This window comes from Lepus europaeus, chromosome 14, assembly GCF_033115175.1.
Source record: "Lepus europaeus isolate LE1 chromosome 14, mLepTim1.pri, whole genome shotgun sequence".
NCBI lineage: Eukaryota > Metazoa > Chordata > Mammalia > Lagomorpha > Leporidae > Lepus > Lepus europaeus.
In genome coordinates, this window is record NC_084840.1 from 43,534,961 (window position 1) to 43,561,755 (window position 26,795).

General features: G+C 42.0%; 1 protein-coding gene across 3 annotated transcripts in view; it reads left to right on the forward strand.

Annotated features, from left to right (window-relative positions):
• The first annotated feature begins 7,316 nt into the window (after nt 1-7,316).
• SLC39A12 (solute carrier family 39 member 12) overlaps nt 7,317-26,795 on the forward strand; it is a 69,329-nt gene continuing 49,850 nt past the window's right edge. For all 3 annotated transcript variants that reach the window (XM_062211357.1, XM_062211358.1, XM_062211359.1), the window contains exons 1-4: nt 7,317-7,577; nt 15,909-16,190; nt 19,384-19,591; nt 25,974-26,146. In XM_062211357.1, the coding sequence (XP_062067341.1) occupies nt 7,317-7,577; nt 15,909-16,190; nt 19,384-19,591; nt 25,974-26,146 (924 nt within the window). The remainder of the gene's footprint in view (nt 7,578-15,908; nt 16,191-19,383; nt 19,592-25,973; nt 26,147-26,795) is intronic.

The following is a 26,795-nucleotide window of genomic DNA, read 5'->3' on the forward strand; positions in this document are numbered from 1 at the left end:
TTTTACAAATGAGGAGACCGAAGACTCTAATGTCCCTTAACAAGTTTTACTTGGAACCAACGTCCTCTGCCCCAAGTCTCCCTGACTTCTTGCTCTCACCACCGCCTGCTCTAAGGAACTTTGAGAAAACATCCAACCTAGTGGGTTTAAACTTATATCCCAAAGAAGTCTCAGCTCTTCCGGAGTTCCACAAACAATAAAAAATATGTTTCAAGCACAATCATTATTTTTCTCAGGTTTATAGAGTTCTAAGTATTTTTTTTTAAAGATTTACTTATTATTTTGAAAGGGAGAGGGAGATAGATCTTCTATTCATGGGTTCACTCCCTAGATGGCCACAATGGCTTGGACTGGGCCAGGCCAAAGCCAGGAAACTGGAACTCTGTCAAAGTCTCCCATGTGGGTGCTGCTGCTTTCTCAGGTGCACTAACAGGGAGTTAAGAATTATTTTTTTAAAGAAGAGCTTTGGTGCTAAAACAAATAATTTAAAGAAAAGTCATTGATTTAGTCCAATGCTCTCTTATTAAAAATGATTACTTTTTCCCTGGTGGTACAAAACTATATGAGTATGCTTCTTATAGAAAATTTTGGAAGCATAGGAAATAGGAGGAAACATCACCTATATTCCTAACACCAGTGGACAGCTACTATTAACACTTTACTGATGCACAATGTTTTCGCTGCGAATCTATTTTACATTGCTGTGAACTATATAACACTGCATGGAAATGCTTAAAAATAACTTTTACATTGTGCCTAATAATTGTACAAATATTGGAGTGCTCTTTTCTGTTTTAGTCAAATCCACTGAATACTATGCCTTGAATAATTATTTGGTAGGATACTTATCAATGTAATTAGTTTAATCAACATAGATAACATTGAACTTTTCTTTCTTTTCAATATTTGATTTCAACATTTAAAACATTTGCCAGTACTTTAAGGGCTTTTCAAAAGACAAGTATTTCAATACAGTCAAATGATTTTGATACACCCAACAATTGATACTGAAATCTTCATCCTAAAAGCAGAACAAAGGGGTGGCATTGTGGCATAGCTGGAAAAGTCACAGCTTGTAATGCCGGTATACCATACGGGTGCTGGTGTGTGTTCCAGCTGCTCCACTTCCATCCAGCACCTTGATATTGGCCTGGGAAAGCAATGGAGGATGGTCCAAGTGCTGGACCTCTGTTCGCACATGGGAGACCTGGTTGAAGCTCTTGGCCAAGCTTTGGCTTGGTGCAGCTCTGGCCATTGAAGCCATGTAGGAAGTGAACCAAAGGATGGAAGATTTCTCTTTCTGTCTTTCCCTCTCTCTGTAACTCTGACTTTCAAATAAATAAGTAAATAATTTTTAAAATAAAAGCAGAATAAAATATTGAATATTCTGGAAACAGTAATGTTTTGGGTTTGTGGGATAAAAAATGTAAAGTTGATTGTTATATACTTTAATATCTTTTAATTTCAAATTAGAAAGTGTTCTTAATTTTATGATCAACATAAGAGAGTTAAATTTCAAAAAAGGAAAATAAAAGGAAAATTTTGCCCTGGCACTCAAAATTTTGAATAAATATGAAACTTTAAATATATCCATTGATTGGTATTACTTGTAGCTACTTCAGGAGGACTTGACAATAAGTAAGGTTGGAGAGTGACTAGGAGATGAAGAAAATGTTGAAAAAAAGAGTTCATCTTCTCTAACTCCCCAGTAGAAGATATGATAGAATCTGGTGTGCTGGCGCCGCAAGTAAGATTTGATTCAAGTTATACATACTATTGGTAAGTATTACAGAAGAGGTGAGCCTAAAACTCTAATTAAGGTCTATATTTTTTAGAAATTATCTTTTTCTCTGAGAATATTTGAGTTGAAGTTGCTTAGAGAAGAATGCAAAAATCAAAATGTAGCAGGTAATTCCCCACATAATGGACACTCATTGTGTATCTTCCCACACTGCACTGGGAAAAGAGCTTGGACATGCAAATAAAGACAAGGGTCGCATTGCAACAGATGGTTGTTTGACAGTAAAAGCAGCAACTCTGATGCAGACAGGCCTGGGTTTCTGGTAGTATCTATCAGTTGTGTGACCCTCGGCACTTCTCGATTACACAGTGAGGAATTACTCAGGTTTCGTTGATACTGCATGAGAGGAAATAAGGTTGCTTAGCACAGGGCCTTGGCATAAATGGTACTTAATGAATGCCATATGCATAATTATTCTCTAGAGGGGGTCAGTGTCTTTGGAAAGAGGCTGACAGTGTGAAGAGGACCTGAGGAGAAGCCAGGTCCAGAAGTGGCTTGTAGTTGTGGAAACGTATCTCTCTATAAGAGAAGAAGGCTCCACCAAACATGGCTGGGTGTTGTGGAAGAGAAGCACACACAGCTCTGCCTCTGGCTCAACATGTGCACATGCATGAGTTAGGAAAAAAAAAAACAAAAACACCTTTTCTCAAAATGCCTGCTAGAAAAGTATAGTTCACAGGTAAATCCATCATAATTATGGGAACAAATGGTGCTCTCTAGGGTTGCACAGTGCCCAAGTTGCAAAACCATGCATGACAGCACTGAGATATGCACACAAGATGTCTCTGCTCTTGTTTTAGTCTCTCCTTAATGCTGCCATCTTGTATTTTATGTAACCTGGGGACCACTTCACATTCTTTCTGGATCCAGCCAGAGTATACCTGTAAATATATTGATGTGAAGAAAGAATGGTATGCTGAGGACACAACGAAAGGCAAAGAACTGGAACTGAAGGAAGGGGGGATTGGTCAGAGCCTGCCTCCTCTGCACAGGTCTTCCTGGGATAGCACAATTGTTGGCCCAGCAGGAAACACTGCATTACAAGAACCTGGCCCCAACATCAATCAAAGGTAAATTAGTTCCCACTTTCATGTCCAAAAGTTGCCACACATGAAATGCATTACCCCTTAAAATTGATTTGGACTGAAAGCATAAATATGTTTTTAAAAGGGTTACTTCAAACTTCTTGGGAAGCAGGTGAGTTGGGCATGAAGGGCTTAAGCTGCAACCTGGAATCTGAAGACTCAGAGGCCAGGAAATGTAGGATTTCTGTGCTGGTCATTGGCACTGGGGAATTAGGATGCAGGTCTTAAAGTCCCAACAGGGGCGCTGTCCCATGAGCATGGGTGAGAGAGCTTCAGGAACCGGTCCTGGAGCAACAGGACAGCTGTTCAGTAGGATTTAAGCAGATTTAGGGATCTGCTTCTTGGAGCTTCTCCAGGAAGAAAGGGGGAAATTCCACAGACAGGGAAGAGCACTTATGTTTGGAGGTCCCAGATTATGGGGGGACCAGATAATCTGCTGAATGGGTTTGGGCTATGTTCCCTGGGTAACCTCCTAATCAGGTCAGTGATGCTCAGGAGGTCCCTGCTGTAGGGGCAAGGACAGGTGATGAGCGAAAGGCCACATAGCATAGCTCCTCTGGTCCTGAGCCTACTGCCTCCTTCTCTGCTTCCACTACACCATCAGCTCTAACTTTGATTCAGTTCCCCACTCTTCTGTTTGATGATCTGATACCTTTTTTTAAAAAAAGATTTATTTTATTTATTTGAAAGGCAGTTACAGAGAGAGGTACAGACAAAGAGAGAGGTCTTCCATCCTCTGGTTCACTCCCCAGACGGCTGCAACGGCCGGACCTGTGCCGATCCGAAGCCAGGAGCTTCTTCTGGGTCTCCCACGTGGGTGCAGGGGCCCGAGGACTTGGGCCATATTCTACTGCTTTCCCAGGTCACAGCAGAGAGCTGGATCGGAAGAGGAGCAACTGGGACTAGAACCGGCATCCATATGGAGTGGCGGTGCTTCAGGCCAGGGCTTTAACCTGCTGCACCACAGCATCGGCCCCTGATGATCTGATATCTAACTCTAGTTAATCTCACCATAGAGCTCTGGAGATATGGGTCAACCCTGTTCTCTTGACAGTTCTAGATAAATCCACACACTCCATGAGGGGTCATTAAGGAGGGGCCTAGCGTTTTCCGGGAACATTTGCCTTCCATTCATTCCTATCAGTGTTACCAGTATTTTCTCAGGATTATCCCACCCGCCCTGCTCCCAGTTTCCAGGTCTAATTAGCGATCGGTGTGTCTAAGTATCCCAATTTCTTTTTTTTTTAACTGTTATTTAATGAATATAAATTTCCAGTGTACAGCTTATGGATTACAATGGCTTCCCCCTCCCATAACTTCCCTCCCACCCGCAACCCTCCCCTCTTCCGCTCCCTCTCCCCTTCCATTTGCATCAAGATTCATTTTCAATTCTCTTCACATACAGAAGATCAATTTAGTATAAAGGTTTCAACAGTTTGCACCCACATAGAAACACAAAGTGAAACATACTGTTTGAGTACTAGTTATAGCATCAAATCAAAATGTACAGCACATTAAGGACAGAGATCCCACATGAGGAGCAAGTGCACAGTGGCTCCTGTTGTTGACCCAACAAATTGACACTCTAGTTTATGGCGCCAGTAACCACCCTAGGCTGTCGTCATGAGTTGCCAAGGCTATGGAAGCCTTCCAAGTTTGCCGACTCTGATCATATTTAGACAAGGTCATAAAAGACAGGGTGAGGATAGTAACCAATGATCCTAAGAGTGGCATTTACCAGGTTAGAACAATTATACAGCATTAAGTGGGGAAGAGGACCATCAGTACACACATGTTGGGAGTACAGCCATTGGTGGTAGAGTAGAGGTTATGATTACAAAGGAATGAGGCCCAAGTGCACTAGACAGGGTCTAGAACAAAGGACAGAGTCATTATTAGAGGAGCTAAGAAAGGTGCTGTCTAAGCTACAAGTAATTTTTCTGATTGAGAGGCAAAAAGAACCTGATAGAAGGGGCTTGATAATAATCTGGTGGGCTTTAGGCCTTGTAAATTCAGAGGCCCAGACCTACCTATCTCTTCACATGGGGTATATCCTAAGGGAGGTGTGAACCTCCTAGGGGAAGGCACTCTGTTGACTTTCATTACTTGGCTGGCCTGGGAGGAGAGCTGGCCAGGTAAAGGCAGGTGGCATCTCTAACAAGAAATTTACAGTTCTGCCTGCCATGTTGCTGACCCTACTTGACCATCCCCTCAGCTGCAGTGGTCACTTTGGAAGTTGGGCTGAGTGAAGGGCTTTTCAGCTTAGAGCCAATAAGATCTGTGGCTCTGACCTGGGCATCCTTCGACTCCAGGGCAGGTCCATTTCCAGTGATCCAACTCTTGGCAGAGCTGCCAGGGCTCTTCACAAGCTGACTTCTGCTGAAGCCCAGGCTTACCACATTGAAAGCCACTGCAGTGGACTGGCCTGTTGGGTCTCCTTGAGGGCAGGTCACTGTACAGATCAGCCATTAATAGGCCTGCCACCCATTGCTTCTGATGCCGAGCTTTCTTTTCCTCCTGGTTTGTGTTAAAGCAGACCAGAGGATGCAAGTCAAGGGAGTGCCCATGTCCCATCTCTAATCTTCGGTGGCCTGAACTACAAGTCTATAGTCACAGGCATGTTCTGTAGTAGTTTTTCTAAGGTAGACAATTAAGTATCCCAATTTCTTATCTCATTTCCTCTGCCTCACCAGCGGCCCTGTCACACACAGAATGGAACTCGGTCCCTGTCCAGCCTCTATAATCTTTAGATTCCCATGTGTTTCTGTGTACTCTGTGCAGTTTGCAGGGACTGTCCAGTTTTGAATTCTCAGGATGTCACTTGTCCCCTCTGAGAGTTACCCCTCTGTGGCTTCAATCACTTATTCACTGCATTTTGCAAGACCTGAAAAGTCTGATGGTTCGACTTCTACCACGGAATCTGAGGGTCATGATGTATGAAGTGAACAAATGTTCCTACTTCCAGCTACTTCTTGAGTAAGCATTTTACTCCCCCAACTCACACTTTGCTTTTTGCTTGAAAATGTGTATTTACAAATGCCTTAAATCTTCTCAATTTCTATACCTTGTGAAATCAATAAGGATCTAAAGAGTCAATTCTTCAACAGATCCTTGGTTTCAGTCTGGATGAAATAATTATCACGAAAAGCTCTTGACCTAGCACTAAAATCTCTCCATTGTGCCAGGTGAAATCTGATGACCTAGATTCTGCCCCAGGAAAGGCAAGTGACTGTAGAGGCCTCTAAGAAAACGGGCTAAATATTGATATAAAAGATTGAGTTCATTAACCACATTTTGGTCATCCTGCAAATCTGCCAAAGAGAAAGTTCTCACTTTTATCCACTTTCATTGTTACCTTCAGAGCAGCGATCGCCATAGCAACGGAAAACTTCTCTGGGCTGCAATAATCCTCTCTGGCTTTCAGTGCACAGTCAAGGAATTTTAAAAAGAGGACTTTGTAACCACAAAATACTCCCTGAGATTTAAAAGGCTGTGGAGCTCCAGATAAATAATCGTTTATCGTTCTCCTGAAGGTAAGCACTGGGTTTAGAAATGCTTGTACTATCTGTCATTTTGAAGATACTAACATAAGAATCTTAACCTTTAAAAAATTTACAAAACATAAAAGTATCTTTGCTATCCCCCCACATTATTAGCTCATCTCTGGGCCACAATCTGATAGGAAATGTTGCTAACATTTTGCGTTCCTTCAATAATCAGCTGAAGAGATTATTTTTTTCCCAGAAACCTGATCAGCTCTGAAGTTACCTGCCACCCCTTTAGTGACTTTAGAGGGAGTGGGTTTATTAAGGCTGGCAAGGTCTTGAGAAGTTCCTATTTTTCTCAGATACTTCATCTTCCAGAATCTTGATTCTCAAGCTAAAATCCTCCTGAACACTGCTATTTTCTTCTAGTAGTTTTGCTTGTCTCGAACTTGTCAACATTAGATTGGTAATTTATTACAATTTATTTTCTCTTTACTTTTATTCACTTACTTTAGTCGTGAGGACCACAGACGACTTAGAGTGGGATAAAGCCAAGGTGTTTGCTCTGCCAGATCCTGTAACGTGAACCACCTTGCAGATAAAACTGGGATGCATTTTCTTCCTAGCTTTTGACTCTGTATGGTGCAGGGAGAGGCAATTCTAACCAATTTCTTGGTTGTTCCTCTGCACTTTGACAGTCTGCAGCCATGATTGCTTTCTGTCACTTGAGGTTATAGGCCACCTACAGACCCCCTGTTGTTTAGAAACAGCTTGTCATTGCAAATCTGCTTAGCCACCCCATGAAAGAACCTTTCCAAACATGTTGCAGGCACAGTGACTGAGCTTTGGTGTTGTCCCTTTTATCACAGAAATTCCTCTGGTTACAAGTTTACCCTGTGAACAGCAATCCACCCAAGACAGACTCCAAGTAAAGGAAGACCGGAAATGTGCTTCTGGACAAAGCTTTGCGTATTTTGGATGCCGCTGTTCCTTCTACCTAACCCTGTTCCCTTCGTGGAGGCAGACAAGCCCTCAACCCAGGACAGCAGCAGCACAGGGAGTCCGAGCCGCCGTGCAGGTTGGCTCCAGGTCCTCTCTGCTGGCGACCTCCCGCCCCTCAACCACTCAAGAAGCCTCATCAAAACATTGCTGGAGAAAACTGGGTGCCCACGGAGGACAGACAGAATGCAAGGAGATTGCAATCTGGTCAGTGAAATGGAATGGGATGAGGTACCAGGGCATGTTCAAAAGAGAGCAATGGATTCTCTAGTCATTTACTTCAGGAAAGCAAAATCAAATGCCAATCTTCTGATATCCAAGTAAGCAATGCATGGTGGTAAAATGACTTCCACGTTTGGGATACAACAAATTGTTCTGTACATAGAACTTAACGGCAGGGATATTTTTTCAATGAAAAGATAATGATTATGCAAGCTTTTCTAGAACCTTCTTGTTTAAAGGTATTTATTTGCAAGCATGAGCTGTTACTCCTTTCTTCTTTGTGATTTACAGGTTTTATTCTGCAGCCTTTAGTGAACTTGGCACATGGCTAGTTAGATGCCTTTTTTTTTTTTCCTGTAGTATAATCATAGTGATCTAGTTCCTAACACTGAACTTTTGAGTACTCTCTTCTGGATGTGCTTTCTAGTATGGTGTGTGGTGAGTAGTTAAGCATCTTCAGAACAATGAGGAGTCTGATCTGGAGGAGAGAAACGCTGCAGGCAGAGGTGAAGTGAGACCCTCGGCTCTGGCTGGTGAGGCCCACGTTCACCTTAACTAGGGGACTCTGGGCCCTGACTGCATGAACCAGTTGGGCAGGGTGTTCAGAATACCTTCCCTGGGGCTCAGTCCTCTCAATGCTGGCATTCAACTTCCCTGGGACGGGATTTTTCAGAATCGCTCCAGCTCGCCTGATTGTGAAGTCAGTGGGTGCTGAGGGGCAGGGTAGAGGGGTTGAAAGGAGCAGCACGAGAGGTGAGAGCTCCAAACAAAAACACATGACTCTTCGCCATCCCCTTCCTCACTGCCAGGATTTTTTAGAGGAACCTACAAATACATTCATAAATAAAACAGAAACAAATAACTGGTCTCCTAACTAAATCTTGGCAGACTTTATCAATTATGTATAGTTCTGGGGTGGGGGTTAGGGGTATTTCTTGGCCAAATGTTTTTTTTTTTTTCCTGACAGAAGGGGTCTTGCTCACAGACAGAATTTTCCTCCATTCTGTGTGAACAATAAATAATTCAATAATTGGTAGAATGCTCAATGGTTCCCAGAGGAAATGCATTGTAATAGACCACTCATCTGCAATGGCATTAATACATACAGACATCACCAGACATCCCACTGGAAATAACCGGGAATCTTATCTCATTAAGGTCCTCTGAGAATGTGTTTCGGGCAATGTTCACCTTTCACAACGTGAAGTTCCTGGTTGAACATTAGTTTTGCAAATAGGAGTATAAACATGCAAAATTGGTCTCCATTTTCAGGGCCTGGGGAAGGGATTGTTTTGCACTTTCTGGGGTGACGTTATCAAGAGCTCCAACCATTTGGCTTCCATATGAATTGGTTCCATGCCTAGGGCTAGAAATGTTTTTAATGGATTCCCCCTCTTGTGGCTGCTGTTGCTCTTTCTCTGTGAAAGCTGGGGGGAAGCAGAAGGGAACTGGAGCTGCCCCTGCTTGGAGGGCGCCCATTCACCCAGAATTGCCCACAGGCACAGCCCAGGAAAGGGCTCTTGTCATTCATGAAAAAACAGGGGAAACAGGCCTCTTGCCTTCACAAGCACACTCGGGTTCTGGCCCAAACCATGGCGCTTCAGCTCGTGCTGGTGGCTCTTAACTGTTTTAGAGAGAGTCTGCTGGAAGGCAGGGTGCAGGCCAGAACTGCTGTGTAGACGGGGCTGAGGGTGAGCGTCTGTCCGTAAATGCCTGACAGCAGAGGGCAATGGGCATCCTGAATGTGTGGTCCAGGCAAAAACTGATGGGTGGAAGAATCAGGATGACATATTAGGCATTCAGAAATCAAGCCATTCAAGCAGCAGCCTGGGAAAATGGATTGTTCTTGCCTGAGCCTGGCTTTTTCTTTTGCTTATTTTTTTATGAGGAGGATTAGAATGGAGTTTTAATGAATTTAATGAAGGACTAAGGAACTCCAGAAGCAACCCTCGGTAATGCAGAGAACCATGACACCACACAGGGAACGAGCCCTGTTCTGGCACCTTCTAGCTCTCGGGACTTGGGCACCTTGGCTTCCTCATCCGGAACACTGAGGCAGTGAGGCCTTCCGGGGGAAACCTCTGAGCGTCGTGTGGGCAGGCAGGGGAGCTCGGGCCCTCTCCGTGCCCAGTACTGCCTGGCCACGCCTGACCCTTCCTTGTCCGGGGACCCTGAAGCATGGTCACCCTGCTGCCTGACCACCCGCGTCTGCCTCCACTGTCTCAGATGCTGAGGATTTTCAGCCGTGTCCTCTAAATTGTTCTCAGACATATTTGAGGTGAAGGACCAGGGCTTTCAGATCCTCCATATAATTCACCTTTGGTCCAAACTCATTTGTCCTGTCGGGGAGTATAACGAACAAAGCGTTCTGCTTTGTCTTACCCACCTATCAAGTTTATCTCAACTCTTCTCAGCTAAGACTTTTCTTTTGGTCGGTCAGACAAGCCACTGAATCTAGTACCCACCTGCAAAGAACCAGTGCATGCTGGCAGCCAGCATCTCTCTAGCTCCTTGGCAGGAAAAGGAGGAAATAAAACTTCTGTCTTTACTTTATACTCAAGTAGTATCTGTCCCGAGTCACCAGAAATAGACTTACTATAAAAAGTTTAGTACCTTATTTTTTAAAAATTATTTATTTCAAAGAGTTACAAAGAGGGAAGAACAGAAAGAGAGCTTCCATCTTCTGGTTCATTCCCCAGATGGCCACAATGGCCGGGATTGGGCCAGGCTGAAGCCAGGGGCCTGGAACTCCATCCGGGTCTCCCATGTGGATAGCAGGTATCCGAGCATTTGAACGATTTTCTGCTATTTTCCCTGGCAGATTGACAGGGAGCTAGAACTAACCGGTGCTCATATGGGATGCTGGCTTTACAGGCAGTGGCTCAACCTACTGTGCCACAATAGTGGCTCCGATAATTTATTTTTTTAAGATTTATTTCATTTACTTGAAAAGCAGGAGAGAGACACAGAGAGGGAGATCTTCCATTCATGGTTCACTCCCAAATAGTCACAACAGCCAGGGCTGTACCAGGCTGAAGCCAGGAGCCGAACCTCCATCAGGTCTCCCATGTGAGTGCCTGGGACCCAGACACTTGGACCATCTTCTAATGCTTTCCCAGGTGTATTAGCAGGGAGCTGAATGGGAAGTAGAGCATCTATAACTTGAATCATTGCTCCTATAGAACACCAACATCTCAGGCTACAGCTTAACCATCAAAATGCTGGCTCAAATCTAACAACTTAAAAGAATACCCTAGATCCATTCGTTACTTAAAAGCAAATTGTAAATATCCTGGAGTATAAAACCTCTGAGGTTAATCCTACAGGTATGACAGATGTCTTGTGACTATAGAAGAGGAAAGCTAACATAATGCTTTTGTTCTTGAACCTCTCAGAGCTGAGCTGTGTAGCTGGGAGAGGCAATCTGATCTGGCTACAGGGTATGATGGACAGTTACTACCAAGTATCTGGGTCATCAGTTTAGTTTGTAAGGAGGGTGTTTCCTTGAATTTTAATCAGTCTTTTCCCAAAGTTCATTTTCTTATAAAAACTTTAAAACTGATTCCCAGAAACCTTGTGTTGTTGTTCCCCCTTAAACCTTATGCCTCCACCTGACAAGATTAAGAGGAAAATTAATGGATTATTTCTGAATGAGTTCATTCTTCTTTAACAAAGGATCATTTCACTGGAGTCAACAGCCTTGGACAGATCCAGAAGCCTATGGAGTAGCACTTTTTGTACAATTTTGCTAAATATCCTCTCCCAAACACAATCCAGCTGACTGCTAACAACTTTAACAATAACAGAAAAAAAATCTAATAGTAGTAATGACCCGAAAATTCTGTGCCCCCAGTGCCACCAGCCCCCATGTTGTTTTTTGTCTTATCTACACCCAGCAGAGGTATTCAAGTAGCTTGATTTTGAGACATAATTTGGCACAGAAAATAATTTTATTACAGTTTTGTTTCAACTGATTGACCTCTTTAGTTCTTAGTGTCATTCTGCCAACAGCATGGGCTTTTCTTGTGAGCTACTTAGGGAACAAAAGGGCTGCCCTGGTTTCAGAGGTGGAGCTTAACATCCACACTAAGCACTGGTTTTGTTGGGAACCCTGAGTTCCCTCTGTTTATTGAATATTTGCCCCACTGCAGCTGAGTTGAGGAAGGACTAGACTTTGTGTGGTTTGGGGAAGAATGAGATTGTGCTTCGCCTTGGAGATGGAGGACATTTGTTCTTCCTGACTCAGATGGTGTGTGCCAGGTGTTACCTAGCCAACATGGAACTAGGGCTTTCAAAACTCCTACCTCAGAGAAGAACAATAAGATATTGTAGTAAATTGTCCCCAGCGGGACAGATTCCTCCTGGTCTGAGAACACTCCTCAACCCTTCACTCTGAGGCTCTTGTTACTGTGTAGTGGAGCTGTTTCTCAGACCCTGGAGGATTCCCAGGGGGTCCCCAATTGTCTCTGAAAGGCAGCTCCTGTTTTGATAAGAAAACTTCCTGCTCATACTGACCATCTTTCTTCTTCTCATTGTCCTACATATTAATCCAAACTCTTTGCGCCATGTAAACTTGTCAGGTTAAAGGAGCCAGGCAGCTGCCTGTGGTTTGTGAACCAAATAAGAGATGAGCACAGGGAGAGAGACTTTTCCTCTACTTTTTCAAGTTCTGGGCCTGGGACCTATAAACCTTACTGACAAAACACAGATTAACAGCAGCACATGTAAATTTTACTTCGTGTTAATATTTTATGTGGCATTAGGGTATTCCTTAAAAGAGGTGAAAACCTTAGAGAAGCAGTTAGACCCAGCAGCTTATATACCATTTTAACAAAGAACAATAAATTGTGGAGATAAAACAAATGTAAAGGAAAAGGGTTTTGGATGGCGGTGATAAAATATAGGAAAATGACTGGGAAATATATGGGGGTGGAGTACTAATAGATGAAAAGGGTTGCTTTAGTAAGGTTTTTTTGTTCAAATTTATCTTGGCATCAACTCCCCATCTCTAATGATGAGAATGTCCTCTCTTGGTAAAGGGAAGGTACCTTTCCATGGAAAATTGTGCTCTGCTTTAGGTAGACATTGGGAGAACAGAAAACCTTTCCTATACCTGTTGCTATTCAATCGCCATCAGCTCAAAGTAATCAGAGGGCTAAAGTGGCATATGTAGTGTGTTCTGATTCCCTTCACTGGGGACATATTTAGCAATTTTCCTAGGTAGTAGAGAAGAAGGGCAAATGGCATTCTTTCATCAACTTTTAACACTTCATGAGTGCCAGAAACTGTGCTCTATACTGAGGATAGAAGTGTGCAAAGGGCAGTCAATACATGGCCTTAATGGACCACTTATTCTCATAGAGGAGAAATAAGATTGAACAAATAAATACAATTTTTTCATTTAAATTTTTTTATTTTCACTTTATTTTGGAGTGGGGAAGGTAGGGAGTCTTTCTTTTGCTGGTTTACTCCCCCAAGCCAGCAAAAGTTGGGGCTAGGCCAGCCCAAATTCAGGATGGAGCTCAATCTGGAACTCTCACATGAGTGGCAGGGATCCAAGTACTTGAACCATTGTCTGCTGCCTCCTAGGATGTACATTAGTAGGAAGCTGCATCAGAATTGGATCTGGGACTCAAACCAGGCTCTCTGTTATGAGATGCAGATATTCATAAAGGTTTCTTAACTACTGTGTCAAAAGCCCAACCTCTAAATAATTTTATCATACTAGTGCTATGAAGAAAATTAAAAAAACTGGTAAGTTATAGAACTGTGTTTGCCGGCGCCGTGGTTCACTGGGCTAATCCTCCACCTGCTGCGCCGGCACAAGGGGTTCTAGTCCTGGTTGGAGCACCGGATTCTGTCCCGATTGCTCCTCTTCCAGTCCAGCTCTCTGCTGTGGCCTGGGAAGGCAATGGAGAATGGCCCAGGTCCTTGGGCCCTGCACCTGCATGGGAGACCAGGAGAAGCACCTGGCTCTCTTTAGATCAGCGTAGCTCCGGCTGTAGCGGCCATTTGGGAGGTGAACCAACGGAAGGAAGACCTTTCTCTCTGTCTCTCACTGTCTAACTCTGCCTATCAAAAAAAAAAAAAAAAAAAAAAAAGAAAGAAAAAAAAAAAGAAAGGACTGTGTTCAACACAATAGCCGCTAGGCACATGCATCTGTGCACTTACCCAGCTTAAAATGTGCTGGTAATGATATGGTGTGACCAGTCATTAGTTAAAGTTTAGGTGAGCTGGAATTCTTGTAATCCTACAAAGTAATGCTGTCTCTTTAACTGTCAATTTGACATGCCCACCTTTCCGGGATGTACCTGTCACATTCAGGACCAGGGCACATGTAGATCTGGTTAAGAACTACCCCCTACCTTATTAAAAGAGGTACACAGCAGGGGAAGAGTCTCTTTCCACCATAGACCGCTCAGATACACCACCTTCTTTCTCTCTTTTTCACCATGGACTGTGCTTAGAGATGTTACTCTCATTTTCTCTTTCATTGGCAACACTGGCCCACTCATGATGGGTATTTCTCTGTGTGTGGTGGTCCACACTCATGTAAGAATTTGTGTCCATTCCATCCCTGTTCAATAAATTCTGTTCCTATTTGTGCATGTTACTAGTCTCTGCCTATCTCTGTGGGAGCCAAGATTCTAGGTTGGAAAATAATATACTCACTGCCCACATCAGTAAGTGTAAAACACACATTAGTTTTCAAAGACTTTTTTCTGACAGAAAGAATACAAAGTATCTCAATAAGGTTTTTAAATTTTTGAATACATGTCAAAATGAATGTCTGGTAGATATATAAGGTCAAATAAAATATTGAAATTAATTCACCTGTTTCTTTTAATTTTTAAAATGTGATTACTAGAAAATTTTTTTAAAGATTTATTTTATTTATTTGAAAGACAGAGTTACAGAAAGAGGTCAAGACAGAGAGAGAGAGAGGTCTTCCATCCACTGGTTCACTCCCCAGATGGCTGCAATGGCCAGAGTTGAGCTGATTCGAAGCCAGGAGCCAGGCGCTTCTTCCAGGTCTTCCACTTGGGTACAGGGGTCCAAGAACTTGGGCCATCTTCTACTTCTTTTTCAGGCCATAGCAGAGAGCCGGATTGAAAAGGAGCAGTGCCCATATGGGATGCCAGTGCTTCAGGCCAGGGCGTTAACCCACTGCGCGACAGTGCTGACCCCAAGAAAATTTAAAAGACATGTATGTCTTACACTAAATTTCGTTGTGCTAGGGAATGTGGGTTGGGGGTCTTTGGGAAGGCATCTGGCGGGGGGGAGGGAGAATGCCACTTTAAGCTGGGATCTGAGAAAGTGGAGGTCAGCAAAGACACTTGAAAGATGAGGGGGAAAGAGTTTTGTGATACTGACAGGAAAATCACAGGGGCAGAAACTTACTGAGGTTAGAGAGGTAGGGTGGACCAAGGAGAAAACTGCGAGAAGCCTGGATTTTCTTCTGTGTGTAACGGAGCATCACTTAACAGCCAAAAGCACGTTTTATGCAAAGTAGCAGATGAACAACTTGTGGCAACTATAGTTGGACCTAGTGGTGAAACCGATCTGCTTATCAATATTTCTCATATCAGTAAGGATGTGGGCTTTTGCCACGAATTCAGGGAAGAATTCTGAATACTGACTCAAATAACCCAGGCAGCATGGGAAGTCTTTTTAAGCTTTTTATTTGGTGAGGGAAATGCATAGGAGAGTGAGGGCTCTATCTGAGGGAGAAAAGGAAGTCCAGGGATTAAGTTGGGGCCACACCGAGCAGAGAGCAGGCCAGGAGCCACGTGCAGCGAGCGCTTGGTTATGAGCAGCCACAAGCAGCTTAGCACAGGTAGCAAAGCGAAGGCAGATGCCGGCTGGAAGGCCACATGCCCCGAAGGCTCAACAAGGGGATCAAGGGCAGTGAGGGAAAATAAGGGAGGGGCCCAGTGTGCTCTAGGCCTTTTGCCCACTTCCAAAGGGGAGTGGTTAATTAGTCTGATTGGCAGGTGGGCGTACGGTTGTGGTCAGGTAAGGACATGAAATCACACAGGGGCGTGGTGAAGGCATGGTCTTCCAGCTCACAAATCTAATCAATTTTATCCTATTGGCTGCCTACATCAGTGGGCCCACTCCTAGAAGAAAGGGCCACTTAGAAGAGCATCACTGTTACATGAAAGTCCCACCGACTGTTACTCTCTTAGGGGAATCCACCTGTTGGGCTGCTTACCTTCCCCTGGATGCATAAGATACAAGCAGTGTTGACTGTGTGGTGGGTGGTGTGTTGGAGCAATTTGCTAGATTTTGTTTCTATCTTTTTTCTTCCTTCAGTGCCTTGAACCCGATGCATTGTTACTAATCGCTGGAGGGGGTTTGGAAGATGAGCTAAGAGAGGAAGTAGTCCAGAGAGTGTGTCTTCTCCTGCTCTACTACATTATTCATCAGCAAGAGATCTGCGCTTCTAAGCTCAACATGAGGAATAAAGAGTATAAGTTTTACCTGCACAGCCTACTGAGCCTCAGGCAGAACGAAGACTCCTCTTTCCTGTCGCAGAATGAGACAGACGATATCTTGGCTTTTACTAGGCAGTACTTTGACACTTCCAGGAGCCAGGTAAGAAGGGCAGGGCACAATTGCTAACTTAGTGCTCCAAGATGCAGTCACGGAGATGGACGTTTGGTCACTTATTGATTCCAAAGCCTTCTAAGGACTTTGAAAGGAGCTAGCTACTGGTAGTATTTAGTTATGGGCTTCATGCCACGACTTCAGATTCGGAATCCAAAAGTGGAAATGTGATTATGAGCTGGACGGTGACTTTTAGCCGGATCAGGCTGGTGTGCCAGCAGAGTGACAGGGCAGCTCGCTTCTCAGCCCCCTGAGCTCTCCAATAAGTGACTCAGGCTTTTGGATCGATCTCCAAGGCCTGAACTGTTATGGGCAGTGTGTCTCTTTGCTTGCCTTCTGGCCGGAGAAGAAGGCAGAAATGGGGTGAGAGAGGTGAACTCATCATTAATCATTTCACAGAAGCAGCTCCTTGCAGCGTTTTCTGACACGCTATCCTTTTTGGGGCTTCCGACTTGTGCACAAGATGAATTCAAGGCTTCACATCTCTTTCTGCTCCTGTTGGTGGAAAGCAGGCTCTGAATCTCCTGTTACCTTCTTTGCTATGCTAGCAGAAATGAAGTTGTCTGTTAGTTTTGCTTTCTGGTGTGTAGTGGGAAGTTTCAGCACATACAGTTTTCTGAACAGAAAATATATGTACATTGCATTCTCTCAAATGGTTGAGCAGCCATAAGCACACTTTGAGGAGTATGCTGAAAAATAGGTTATTTTTTCTTGATGTATTCATTGACGTGTATAAACCCATTTGGTTCTTGGTCTCAATTCTGGCTTCTAGAAGCCCAACAGAACCTCCTATCATATTGTGACTTAATGACCACCAAGTGTACCATTTGCTGTAACTATGTTTAATCTCTTGTTATTGGAAGAACAAAGCTATTTACTAACAACTTTGTGAACATGCTGTGAATCTCAAACTTTGGCCATATTTTTCTTCCTATTTTAACTCTCAAGAGAGGGATTCCTTAATAGAATTCTGTTCACTGCTCAAGGAAAAAGGTGTTACTACATATAATTTCTTTCCTGCAAAATCTCTATAATACAAGACTGGTTCAAAATAGCTCCTAGGATTTTTGTCAACTTCCCCATTACTTGTTGATGCAGATTAAATGGAAATGGAAACCCAGTCCTTAAAAGCAAATAGTGTGTGTATGTCTAGATTTCTGGTTATTCTATACATACTACAAATAACCAGACTACCGGGTGTCTGTGGGAGAAAACATTCCTAGAACTGAACAAAATTAATTCCGTGTTACAGGGGGAACTATTTCTTCCATCTAATTAGTCAACCAGAGTTCCGAGTCCCAACCCTCTGTTAGGCCTCCAAGCAGTGATCTCCAAAGATACCAGGGTCCCGGAGCCATCTCCCTGGGCTAGGATTCCCGAGGAAATCAGCCACTCCACGCTTTGCAGAGGGCTCTGAGTGGCTTGCTGCAGGCTGGTGCTGTTTCTAACCAGAGAGAAGGTGCTGGCAGTGAGACCCACCGCTGGTAGTTCCAGGTCTTGGTCAGCAAAGGACAAGGTTCCTATGGTCAACTCACTAACAGTGGCTCTAGGTGGGTCCCCACCAACTCTGCATGAGAAGACTTTATATCATTGTCCCAAATCAAGTCAACATCCTCAATGGCCCAAAATAAAAATATCTTTTTATTTTTTTATTCCCCTTTGTCCAAACTGCTCTGAATTTTGTCTTCCTGACACAATCTCTCAATGTTCTTTCCATTGTTTGCTATCGCATAGTAAGGAAGCGGAATCTGCCCCTAGTTCTCTACCAGCTCTGCCTCTGGCATGGAGGATGAGCCTTCTGGCCCACACCCTAATGACTTCAGGGGAGAAATGGGGATTGGAATTCTCCTTTGTGTTCACTGGCACCTTAAGACTGCTACTCTTTCACAACCCTCATGAAAACTACACTGCTATGGGGTTTGTGCTATCTATTATCTCAACTTGTTCTTACCCATGGAACTTCTGGCTGTTTCTCTCCAAATTAATCAAATCTTGGCAACTGCCTAGAGGGTCTTCTATTCTGCTTCCCACTGCAGCTGTGCAAAAGCTCACTAGTCACAGACAACATAATCCAGCAGATGATTTTCATCCCTTGTCACAAGGATGCAACATTGACACAATAATACTCACCCCGAGTCCTCTATTGATGAACCTACCTTCTTTGTTTCAGTTCATATGTAATGGGTTTAATATAGTGCTTGACATGCAGTAGGCATTCAGTAAGTATCTAAGTAAATGAATGGAAATATTAGGCAAGATACATTGAGTGGCTCATAATTGAATCAAGGAAAATTTTTGCAAGCATAAGAAGGTCCTAATGTGCCCCAGGAATTCAAAGAACACAGCCACTTTGCTGGCTTTGATTCACAGCGAGCCCACACATGGAGTTTGGGATTAAAAAGAGATGTGAAAGTGGAGGTACCTGGTGATGATACAAGGCAACAAAACCAGCAGGAAGTCAAGATAGGGAATATAAATGTGATAGTCGTGCACCTGCGGATTGTACTTGAAGTTGGGAGAGAATCTGCCAATTGAAGGACGGTAAACAGTAAGAGCAGGAGACGTTGGAGAAAACACCTTCAAGAGGGTAATGAGCAAGGTTGATGGCCCTGTGAGGGTGGTTGGCATTGTGGTGCAGCAGGTATGATCCCTGGCTGAAGTCCCAGCTGCTCCACTTCCAATCCAGTTCCCTGCTAATGAACCTGGGAAAGCAGATAAACATGGCCCAAGTCCTTAGGCCCCTGCACCTTGTAGGAGACCCAGATGAAGCTCCTGGCTTTGGCCTGGCTAAACCACAGTTATCAGGCCCATTTGAGGAGTGAACCAGCAGGTGGAAGATTCATTCATATTCTCTCTCCCTCCCTCCCTTACTCCCTCCCTCCCTCCACTCCCATCTGTAACTGCGCTTTTCAAATAAATAAATAAATAAATAAATAATTTTTTTAAAATGTGGGCCAGTGTGGTGGGGGTTGAAAATCCCATAGCACGGCACATAAAAGAAACAAGTGCAGTGATTTCTAAATAGAGTTTCTGAGACAGGAGAAGGACAGCTGCCCTATTTCCACTAAGAATTCAATATTCTTTTAGATGAACTATTCCTTTTGGGGAAAATCCTAGATAGGTGTTACTCAAAAGAACTTCAGAAGTTACGTTTCTCTCTTTACGTCACATTTGATTTCAGTGTATGGAAACGGAAACACTACAGAAAGAGTCTGGAATCCTAAGCAGCGATGGTGCGGATGAAAACACACTTCCTCAGCTGGCGGAGATGATCATCGCGTTGTCCCTCCAAGGTGTTTGTCTGGGGCGAAGAAGCTTGCCTTCCCCAGACTATTTTACAGAATACATTTTCAGCTCCTTGAATAGTACCCACACTCTCCATCTAGCGGGTAAGGATGCTTTTCATGAATTTCACTCCCAAGACACATCCACCAAATAAATGGTGCAAGAGAAGCTGAAGCTGTGTGAGGACTGAATTTGTGCAGGTATGTTTTAAATACCAATTTCTCCCAGTGTGTAGTAGGACTGCCCAGGAGGCCTTCCGGGGCAAACATGCTGTGATGTCTATGTGGGAATGAGGTAAAAAACATGACCTCTGGTCATTTCCATGGTGATTGAAATAGCAGATGTGGAGCTAAAGAGAGAGATTTTTATGATCTGCCATGAGGACTGACTAAATGCTTTCCTATTTGGAACACAGTTCTGGGCCAGAGGTGGCAAAGTGTTGCGTGGAATGACAAAATACTGTTCCAAGTACTGCAGGAGGTTTAATAGCAGTTTGCTTATAATCATAAATGTCAGTCACTTAATTTTAAACAAAAATAATGAGATGTCTGTTCCTTGCTGCATTTCTCACTACCAACTTTTAGGGCACTGAAATGAAATGGGATGTCAGAAGGGGAACAGCCCGTGCTTGTTTTGGACATTTCTTTGAATTTGACAGGACAAATAACTTGAACGTTGATCAACTTATTTTTCAAATCTGCCTCAAAATACCCCAAGATGAATTCTGTTAGAAAAGCAAATCACAACTAAGAAATTAATGACCCTGGGGTGGATGGTTGATGGAGTGGTTAAAACTCTGCTTGCAATGCCTGCATCTCATATCAGCGTGCCTGGGTTTGAGTCCTGAGTCAGTCCCAATTCTTGCTTCCTGCTAATGCGCACCCCAGGAGGCAGGAGTTGATGGCTCAAATACTTGAGTCCCTGCCATCCATATGGAAGACCTGGACTGAGTTCCTGGCTCCCGGCTTTGGCTTGGCCCAGTCCCAGCTTTTGCAGGCAACTAGGGAGGGAACCAGCAAATGGGTGATCTCGGCCTCTGTCTCTCTGCTCTTTAAACAAATACAATACAAAAGAACTCAATATCAGTAAAAATGCAGGTCACATTTTTCTGATTTTTAAAAATTTTTGTTTTTTATTAGATTAAAATTCAAATAAAGTACACAAATGCAAATTAGATTGTTTCTTAAATTTCTTTCTAAGTGTCATGCTTTCCTATTCTTCCATCTTCTCTGTTAAAGATTTTTCTGTTGAGAAACACAAAAGGGATTGTTGACAATCTGGATTTTACTGCTTTCATTGTTACTCATTTAACATGTTTTTCTAAGGACCACCTTCCACGTGTACTGTTTGTTAGACTATTAACTTTTGGTTGTTTTTCAGAGGTTATATTTTGTAGTTGGCATCTCCCATTGAGGGGCATATAACATGACTATCTTTCTCTTTTTTGAGAAGTTATAAACTATTGATGATCATAGCCTAGATTAATTAGGGCTTACAAAATGGTGATGTTCTATTTCTCTCATTTCTGTTTTATTTATTAATGTAATAATTTTATAATGAAAAATCATCTACTCATCATTATTTCATTTTATTGAAGCTTAGTTTTCTAAACTATAGCACAGTTCACTTGCATCTTTTAAAGGATATCAATGACCTTTAAAATTATATAGTACTGGGGACAGCATTGTGCTGTGGTGGGTAATGCTGCCAACTGTGGTGCTGGGATGCCATATGGGCACTGGTTCAAGTCCTGACTGCTCCACTTCCAATCCAGCTCCCTGCTAATGCAGCTGAGAAAGCAGAAGATGGACCAAGTCCTTGGGCTCCTGCCACCCACGTGGAGACTCAGAGGAAGCTCCTGGCTCCTGGCTTCAGATGAGCTCAGCTCCAACCATTGCAACTATTTGGAGAGTAAACCAGTGGATGGAAGACCTTTCTCTCTCTCTCTCTTTCTCTCTCTCTCTCTCTAACTTTGCCTTTCAAATAAACTATATATGTGTGCTACGATTTCATCTCTCTCAAGCTGTTGTCAATATTACCCCAAGTGGGATGCAGAATACCCCTGCTTTGACCCATAGAATCATAGTCACGTTAGCCTTACATTCCTTTGATAAAATCTCTAAAATATCTCCCTCACTTTCTGATGTAACAAGATATTCCAGGCTTATTTTGCATAATTCCTGCCTAGACCTGGAATTGATTATTTTTCTTTCTTTCTTTCTTTTTTTAACTTTTATTTAATGAATATAAATTTCCAAAGTACAGCTTATGGATTACAATGGCTTCCCCGCCCCCCCCCATAACTTCCCTCCCACCCACAACCCTCCCCTCTCTCGCTCCCTCTCCCCTTCCATTCACATCAAGATTCATTTTCAGGAATTGATTATTTTTACAAATATTTTTTGTTTTGATACAGTTCAGTTAATCAGACTTTTCTTTCATTGCCTTTGGATTTTGAGTCCTAGTTCAGAAACATTCCCATGTTCCCAGGTGATAGAGGAAGTCACCCATATTTCCTTCTGGTACTTGGCTGTTTTCATTTCCGGTCCATTTAGGATTCATTATGACACAGGCTAGGAGGAAACTCTGAGGTCTAGTTTGGTTTTGTGTATGACTCTCCAATTTCCCAATATGTCATATTCAAAATGCAGGATTTTCTCCACTGATTTGAGGTGCTGCTTTAATATAATACAGTCAATTTCTAAATTCAGGGGCTGGCACTGTGGAACAGTGGGTTAAGATGCTGCCCGAGTCACCAGCATCCCATATGAGCACTGGTTTGAGTCCTGGGTGCTCCATTTCTGATCTAGCTCCCTGCTGATTCTCCTGGGAAAGCACTGGAAGATTGTCCATGTGCCTGGGCCCCTGCTACACGTGTGGGAGACCCAGATGGAGTTCCAGCCCTGGCTGTTGCAGCCGGCTGGGTAGTAAAACAGCAGGTGGAAGAGCACTGTTTCTGTCTCTGAACTCCATCTCTGTAACTAACCCTGCCTTTCAAATAAATACATCTTCAAAAAATCATCTCAATGTAGTGAATATTCTGGATTTCCTATTCTGTCAGCCAGCTTGCATGTTCATGTGCAAGCACCATACTGCTTGACTAATAGTGGCTTCCTGGTATATTTTAATGTCTCATAGAGTTAGCCTTCTCTGTTCTTTTCTGGATGTTCCTGATTATTTGCTCTTCCTAATGAAAATTATCAAACTGTAATTTTGTTGTCATTGCATTTAAAATTTCTAAAATGACTTCAGGAGGAATGGTACTTATGAGATGTTGTACCTTTGTGTCCAAGAGCACAGGGTCTTTCCATCTGTTCCTGGCTGTGTTTTTGTAGAATATTTTTATTATTTTCCTCACTTAGATTTTAGGTTTTTCTTTTTATGTTTAGGTATCTGACTACATTTATTTGGGAGACAGAAAGAAAAAGAGTTCCACCTGCCAGTTTACTTCCTAAATGCTGCAACAATCAGGGCTGGCCTCAAGCCAAAAGCTGGGAATTCAATCCAGGTCTCCCATGTTTGTGGCTGAAACCCAATTTCTTACATCATCACCATTGCCCCACATGGTTTGTATTTAGCAGGAAGCTGGAGTTAAGAGCTGGGGCTGGGTAATGAATCCAGAACTCTGCAAGTTTCTTAAGCACTAGGCTGAACGCTTGCTCCTAATTTTCTTTTTGAAGATCTTAAATGGGGTCTTCTCTCATTATGTCTTCTAATTAGCTTTTATATATATGAAGGCTTTTGATTTTGGGGGATTAATTTTATAACCTCTTCCATGATTAAATTAGTTGATTTTTGCTTTGTGGGTTTTTAAGGGGTTTTAAAGACATAATTATATCATTTCTAATTAGATATGGTTTTGCCTCTTTATTTCTAATTCTTATATTTTTAATTGTTTTCCTACCTACTTGTACTGTTTAACAATTCCAATACAATGTTAAATAGTAATGGATATGATCTTCATCCTTATGTTGTTTCTGACTTTGAAATAAAATCCTGTAGTATTTCCTCAGTAAGCTTAGAGAATAAGTGAGAAAAAACATATTTATGAAAACTTACATATTAACTTGTATTTTTAACATTTTCACGGTTCTTTATTTCTTCTGATAGACTGGACCAAAATGAAAAATTTACCTGAAGGGTAAATCTAGGTCATTTCCTTTCCACCTAAACAACTTTATTCTGTATTTCTTGTAAGTTCAGCCTGCTAGCCATGCAATTTCTCATTCATTGTTTATCTGAGTTTTTTTTTTCCACCTTCATTTTAGAAGATTATTTTGCTGGATATAAAATTCTTCACTGACAGGTTATTTTTTTCCTCTTTGAATATGGCATTCCACTACCTTCTGGCCTCCACTGTTCAGGTGGAAATCAGCCACTTACTGTAGTGATGCTCCCTGATATGTGCTGAGTCATTTACTTCTTCAAGATTTTATCTTCGTCATTGATTTTCAGCAGTCTGACTATAATGTAGTAGATTGTGGATATTCTTGTAGTTACCCTACTGGGTATTTCAGCTTCTTGAACATGTAGATTAAAGTTGTATATTAGACTTAGAAAAGGTTTAGCTATTATTTCCTCCAGTTTTTTCTTTTTTTAAAAAAATATTTATTTTTTAAGGGGTGCAAATTTCTTAAGTACAACTTTAGGAATATAGTGATTCTTCCCACTCTATTCACCCTACCACCCACACTCCCACCCTACCTCCTTCTCCCTCTCCCCTCCCCAGTACCATTCTCCATCAAGATTCATTTTCAGTTAACTTTGTACATAGAAGACCAACTCTATACTAAGTAAAGATTTCAACATTTTGCACACACACCCACACACAAACTGAGAACAGGTATCACAATTAACTCTCATAATACAACTCATTGAGAAAAGAGGTCCTGCATGGGGAGTTAGTGCACAGTGACTCTTGTTGTTAATTTAACAATTAACATTCTTATGTATGACATCAGTGACCAATGGAGGCTCTTGACATGAGCTGCCTAGGCTATGGAAGCCTTCTGAATCCACAACCTCCGTCAGTATTCAGACAAGGCCATAAGCAAAGTGGAAGTTCTCTCCTCCCTTTAGAGAAAAGTACATCCTTCTCTGATGGCCCCTTCTTTCCGCTGGGATCTCACTCACAGAGATCCTTCCAGTACAGTATTTTCTTGCTACAGTGTCTTGGCTTTCCATGCTTGAAATGCTCTCATGGGCTTTTCAGCCAGACCAGGAAGCCTTAAGGGCTAATTTTGAGGTCAGAGGGTACAATTTTTTTTTTTCTGATTCTTTCTCTTCCATCTCTCTTTCTGTAACTGCCATCGAATTTATGTTAATATGCTTGCTGTTGCTCCACAGTTCTCTGAGACCTGTTCTTTTTCATCTCTGTTCTTCAGAATCTATTATTTCTGTTAAACCAAGTTCAGTGATTTGTTTTTCTTCTGCTTTCTGAAATATAATGTTGGGTACATCTGTTGAATTTCTTGTATCAGTTATTATATCCTTTAATTCCAGAATTTCCATTGAAATTTTTATATAATTTTGATCTCCAATTTTTAAATTTTTAAGTTTTTGTGTGGAAAAGTACTATTTTGATTTATTCTGGTCATACTTTCTTTTAATTCTTTAATATAATTCTTTATCACTTCCTTTAGTTTCTTAAACATACTTGTAATGGTTACTTTGAAAACTTTGTAAATCCAACATCTGGGATTACTCAGATATATTTATTGATCTTTTGCCTGACTGTGGGTCACATGTTTCCTTGTTTTCCAAGTCTCACACATTTTTGGTGAAAATTCGTCTTTTAAGATGAAACTTTAGCTTGCAATATAGCATTTAGGTAAATTTGATAGACATTTTATTAACAAGTAAGAAGATAAGTATATGGACTACTTCTCTGTATCAGTCATATTGTAAAACTTAGAGCTATTTTGAAGGAAACTAAACTGCAGTATACAAAGTGGCAAATATACCACAGCACTATCAGAAAACAAGTCAAGTATGTGTCTATAATTTCAGCTCCCTTTTCTTTCTTTTTTTCTCTTTTGTGAATGTATATTTAAGAGGAAAACAATTTGATTGTCTTAACTACTTAAGATGAGTCAATTTACTAAGGAGTCTTAAGAGGATAAAGTTCCTAAGGATTAGGCCACCATCATCTTTAACTTATACATATGTAGGAAAGGGAAATACTTAGCTCAATAAAATGCATTTTCATTGCTCAAACTGCACATTTATTATTTTTAGGACATAAACATGGTGGGAATATCTGTGTAAAACTAGCTCAGCCCTGAAGTTTAACCAAGATCATGTGAAGAAATCAGTATCCATGTGAAACAAATGCTCAGTAGCCTTGTTCAAGAAAAACAATGTTGGCTTTCCTTTGAACCAAGTTTGCCTTATAGAATATTTATGCTGTGTCCATGTGAAATAGTGATTATTCTGAACTTAACCTATCTATTTTATGTGACACCAGATTTTATATGAAATTTCTAGAACTAGACCAACTCCTCAACATTCTCTGGACCAAAAGTACCTGTGTCAAAAAGGATAAAATCCATCAACTTCAAAGGAAACAGAACAATATGACCATCCGTGGGCGGGGCTACTTTAATCTATCTGCATCCATGGACAAAGAATCAGATGACGGTCTTATTTCCTGGGATCAGGTATTGCCACTATTTTTCTTACATCATCATTTGTTACTATCAAAGAAGCCAGTTGTGCATACTCTATAGGAGTTGTAGGAAACTTAGTAGTATGTATTTTCTTAAAAGTAAAAATAGTTTATATCTGCAGTGTGATCATGGTTTTCTTTTTCTGTAACTGGTTCTTATTCAAATAAAAGAAAAAATAACTGGTTCTTATTTTAATAAGAGTTATATAACATCTTTCCCCTACTGGACCCATATTAATGCATGAATAATTAATTCAAAAAAATATTGAGCATTTACTATGTACCAGTCACCACCTGGGCATAAGGAATGTGGTGTTGAACAAAAATAAGCACAATTCCTATGGAAGTTACAAGATAGTAAGAGGATATAGACGTCACATAAATAATCAAAATGATAATGAAACTTCAGATTACATTAGGAAGAGTGTCCTTGGGGCTGAAGATTTATTATTTGTTTGAAAGGCAGAGTTACAGAGAGAGGGAGAGATGAAGACAGAGACAAAGAGAGACAGAGACAAAGAGAATGTTTCCATCCACTTGTTCACTCCTCAAATGTCTGCAAAGATCAGGCTGGGCCAGGCTAAAGCCAGGAGGCTGGAACTCCATCCAGCTCTCCCAAGTGGGTGGCAGGAGCCCAGGCA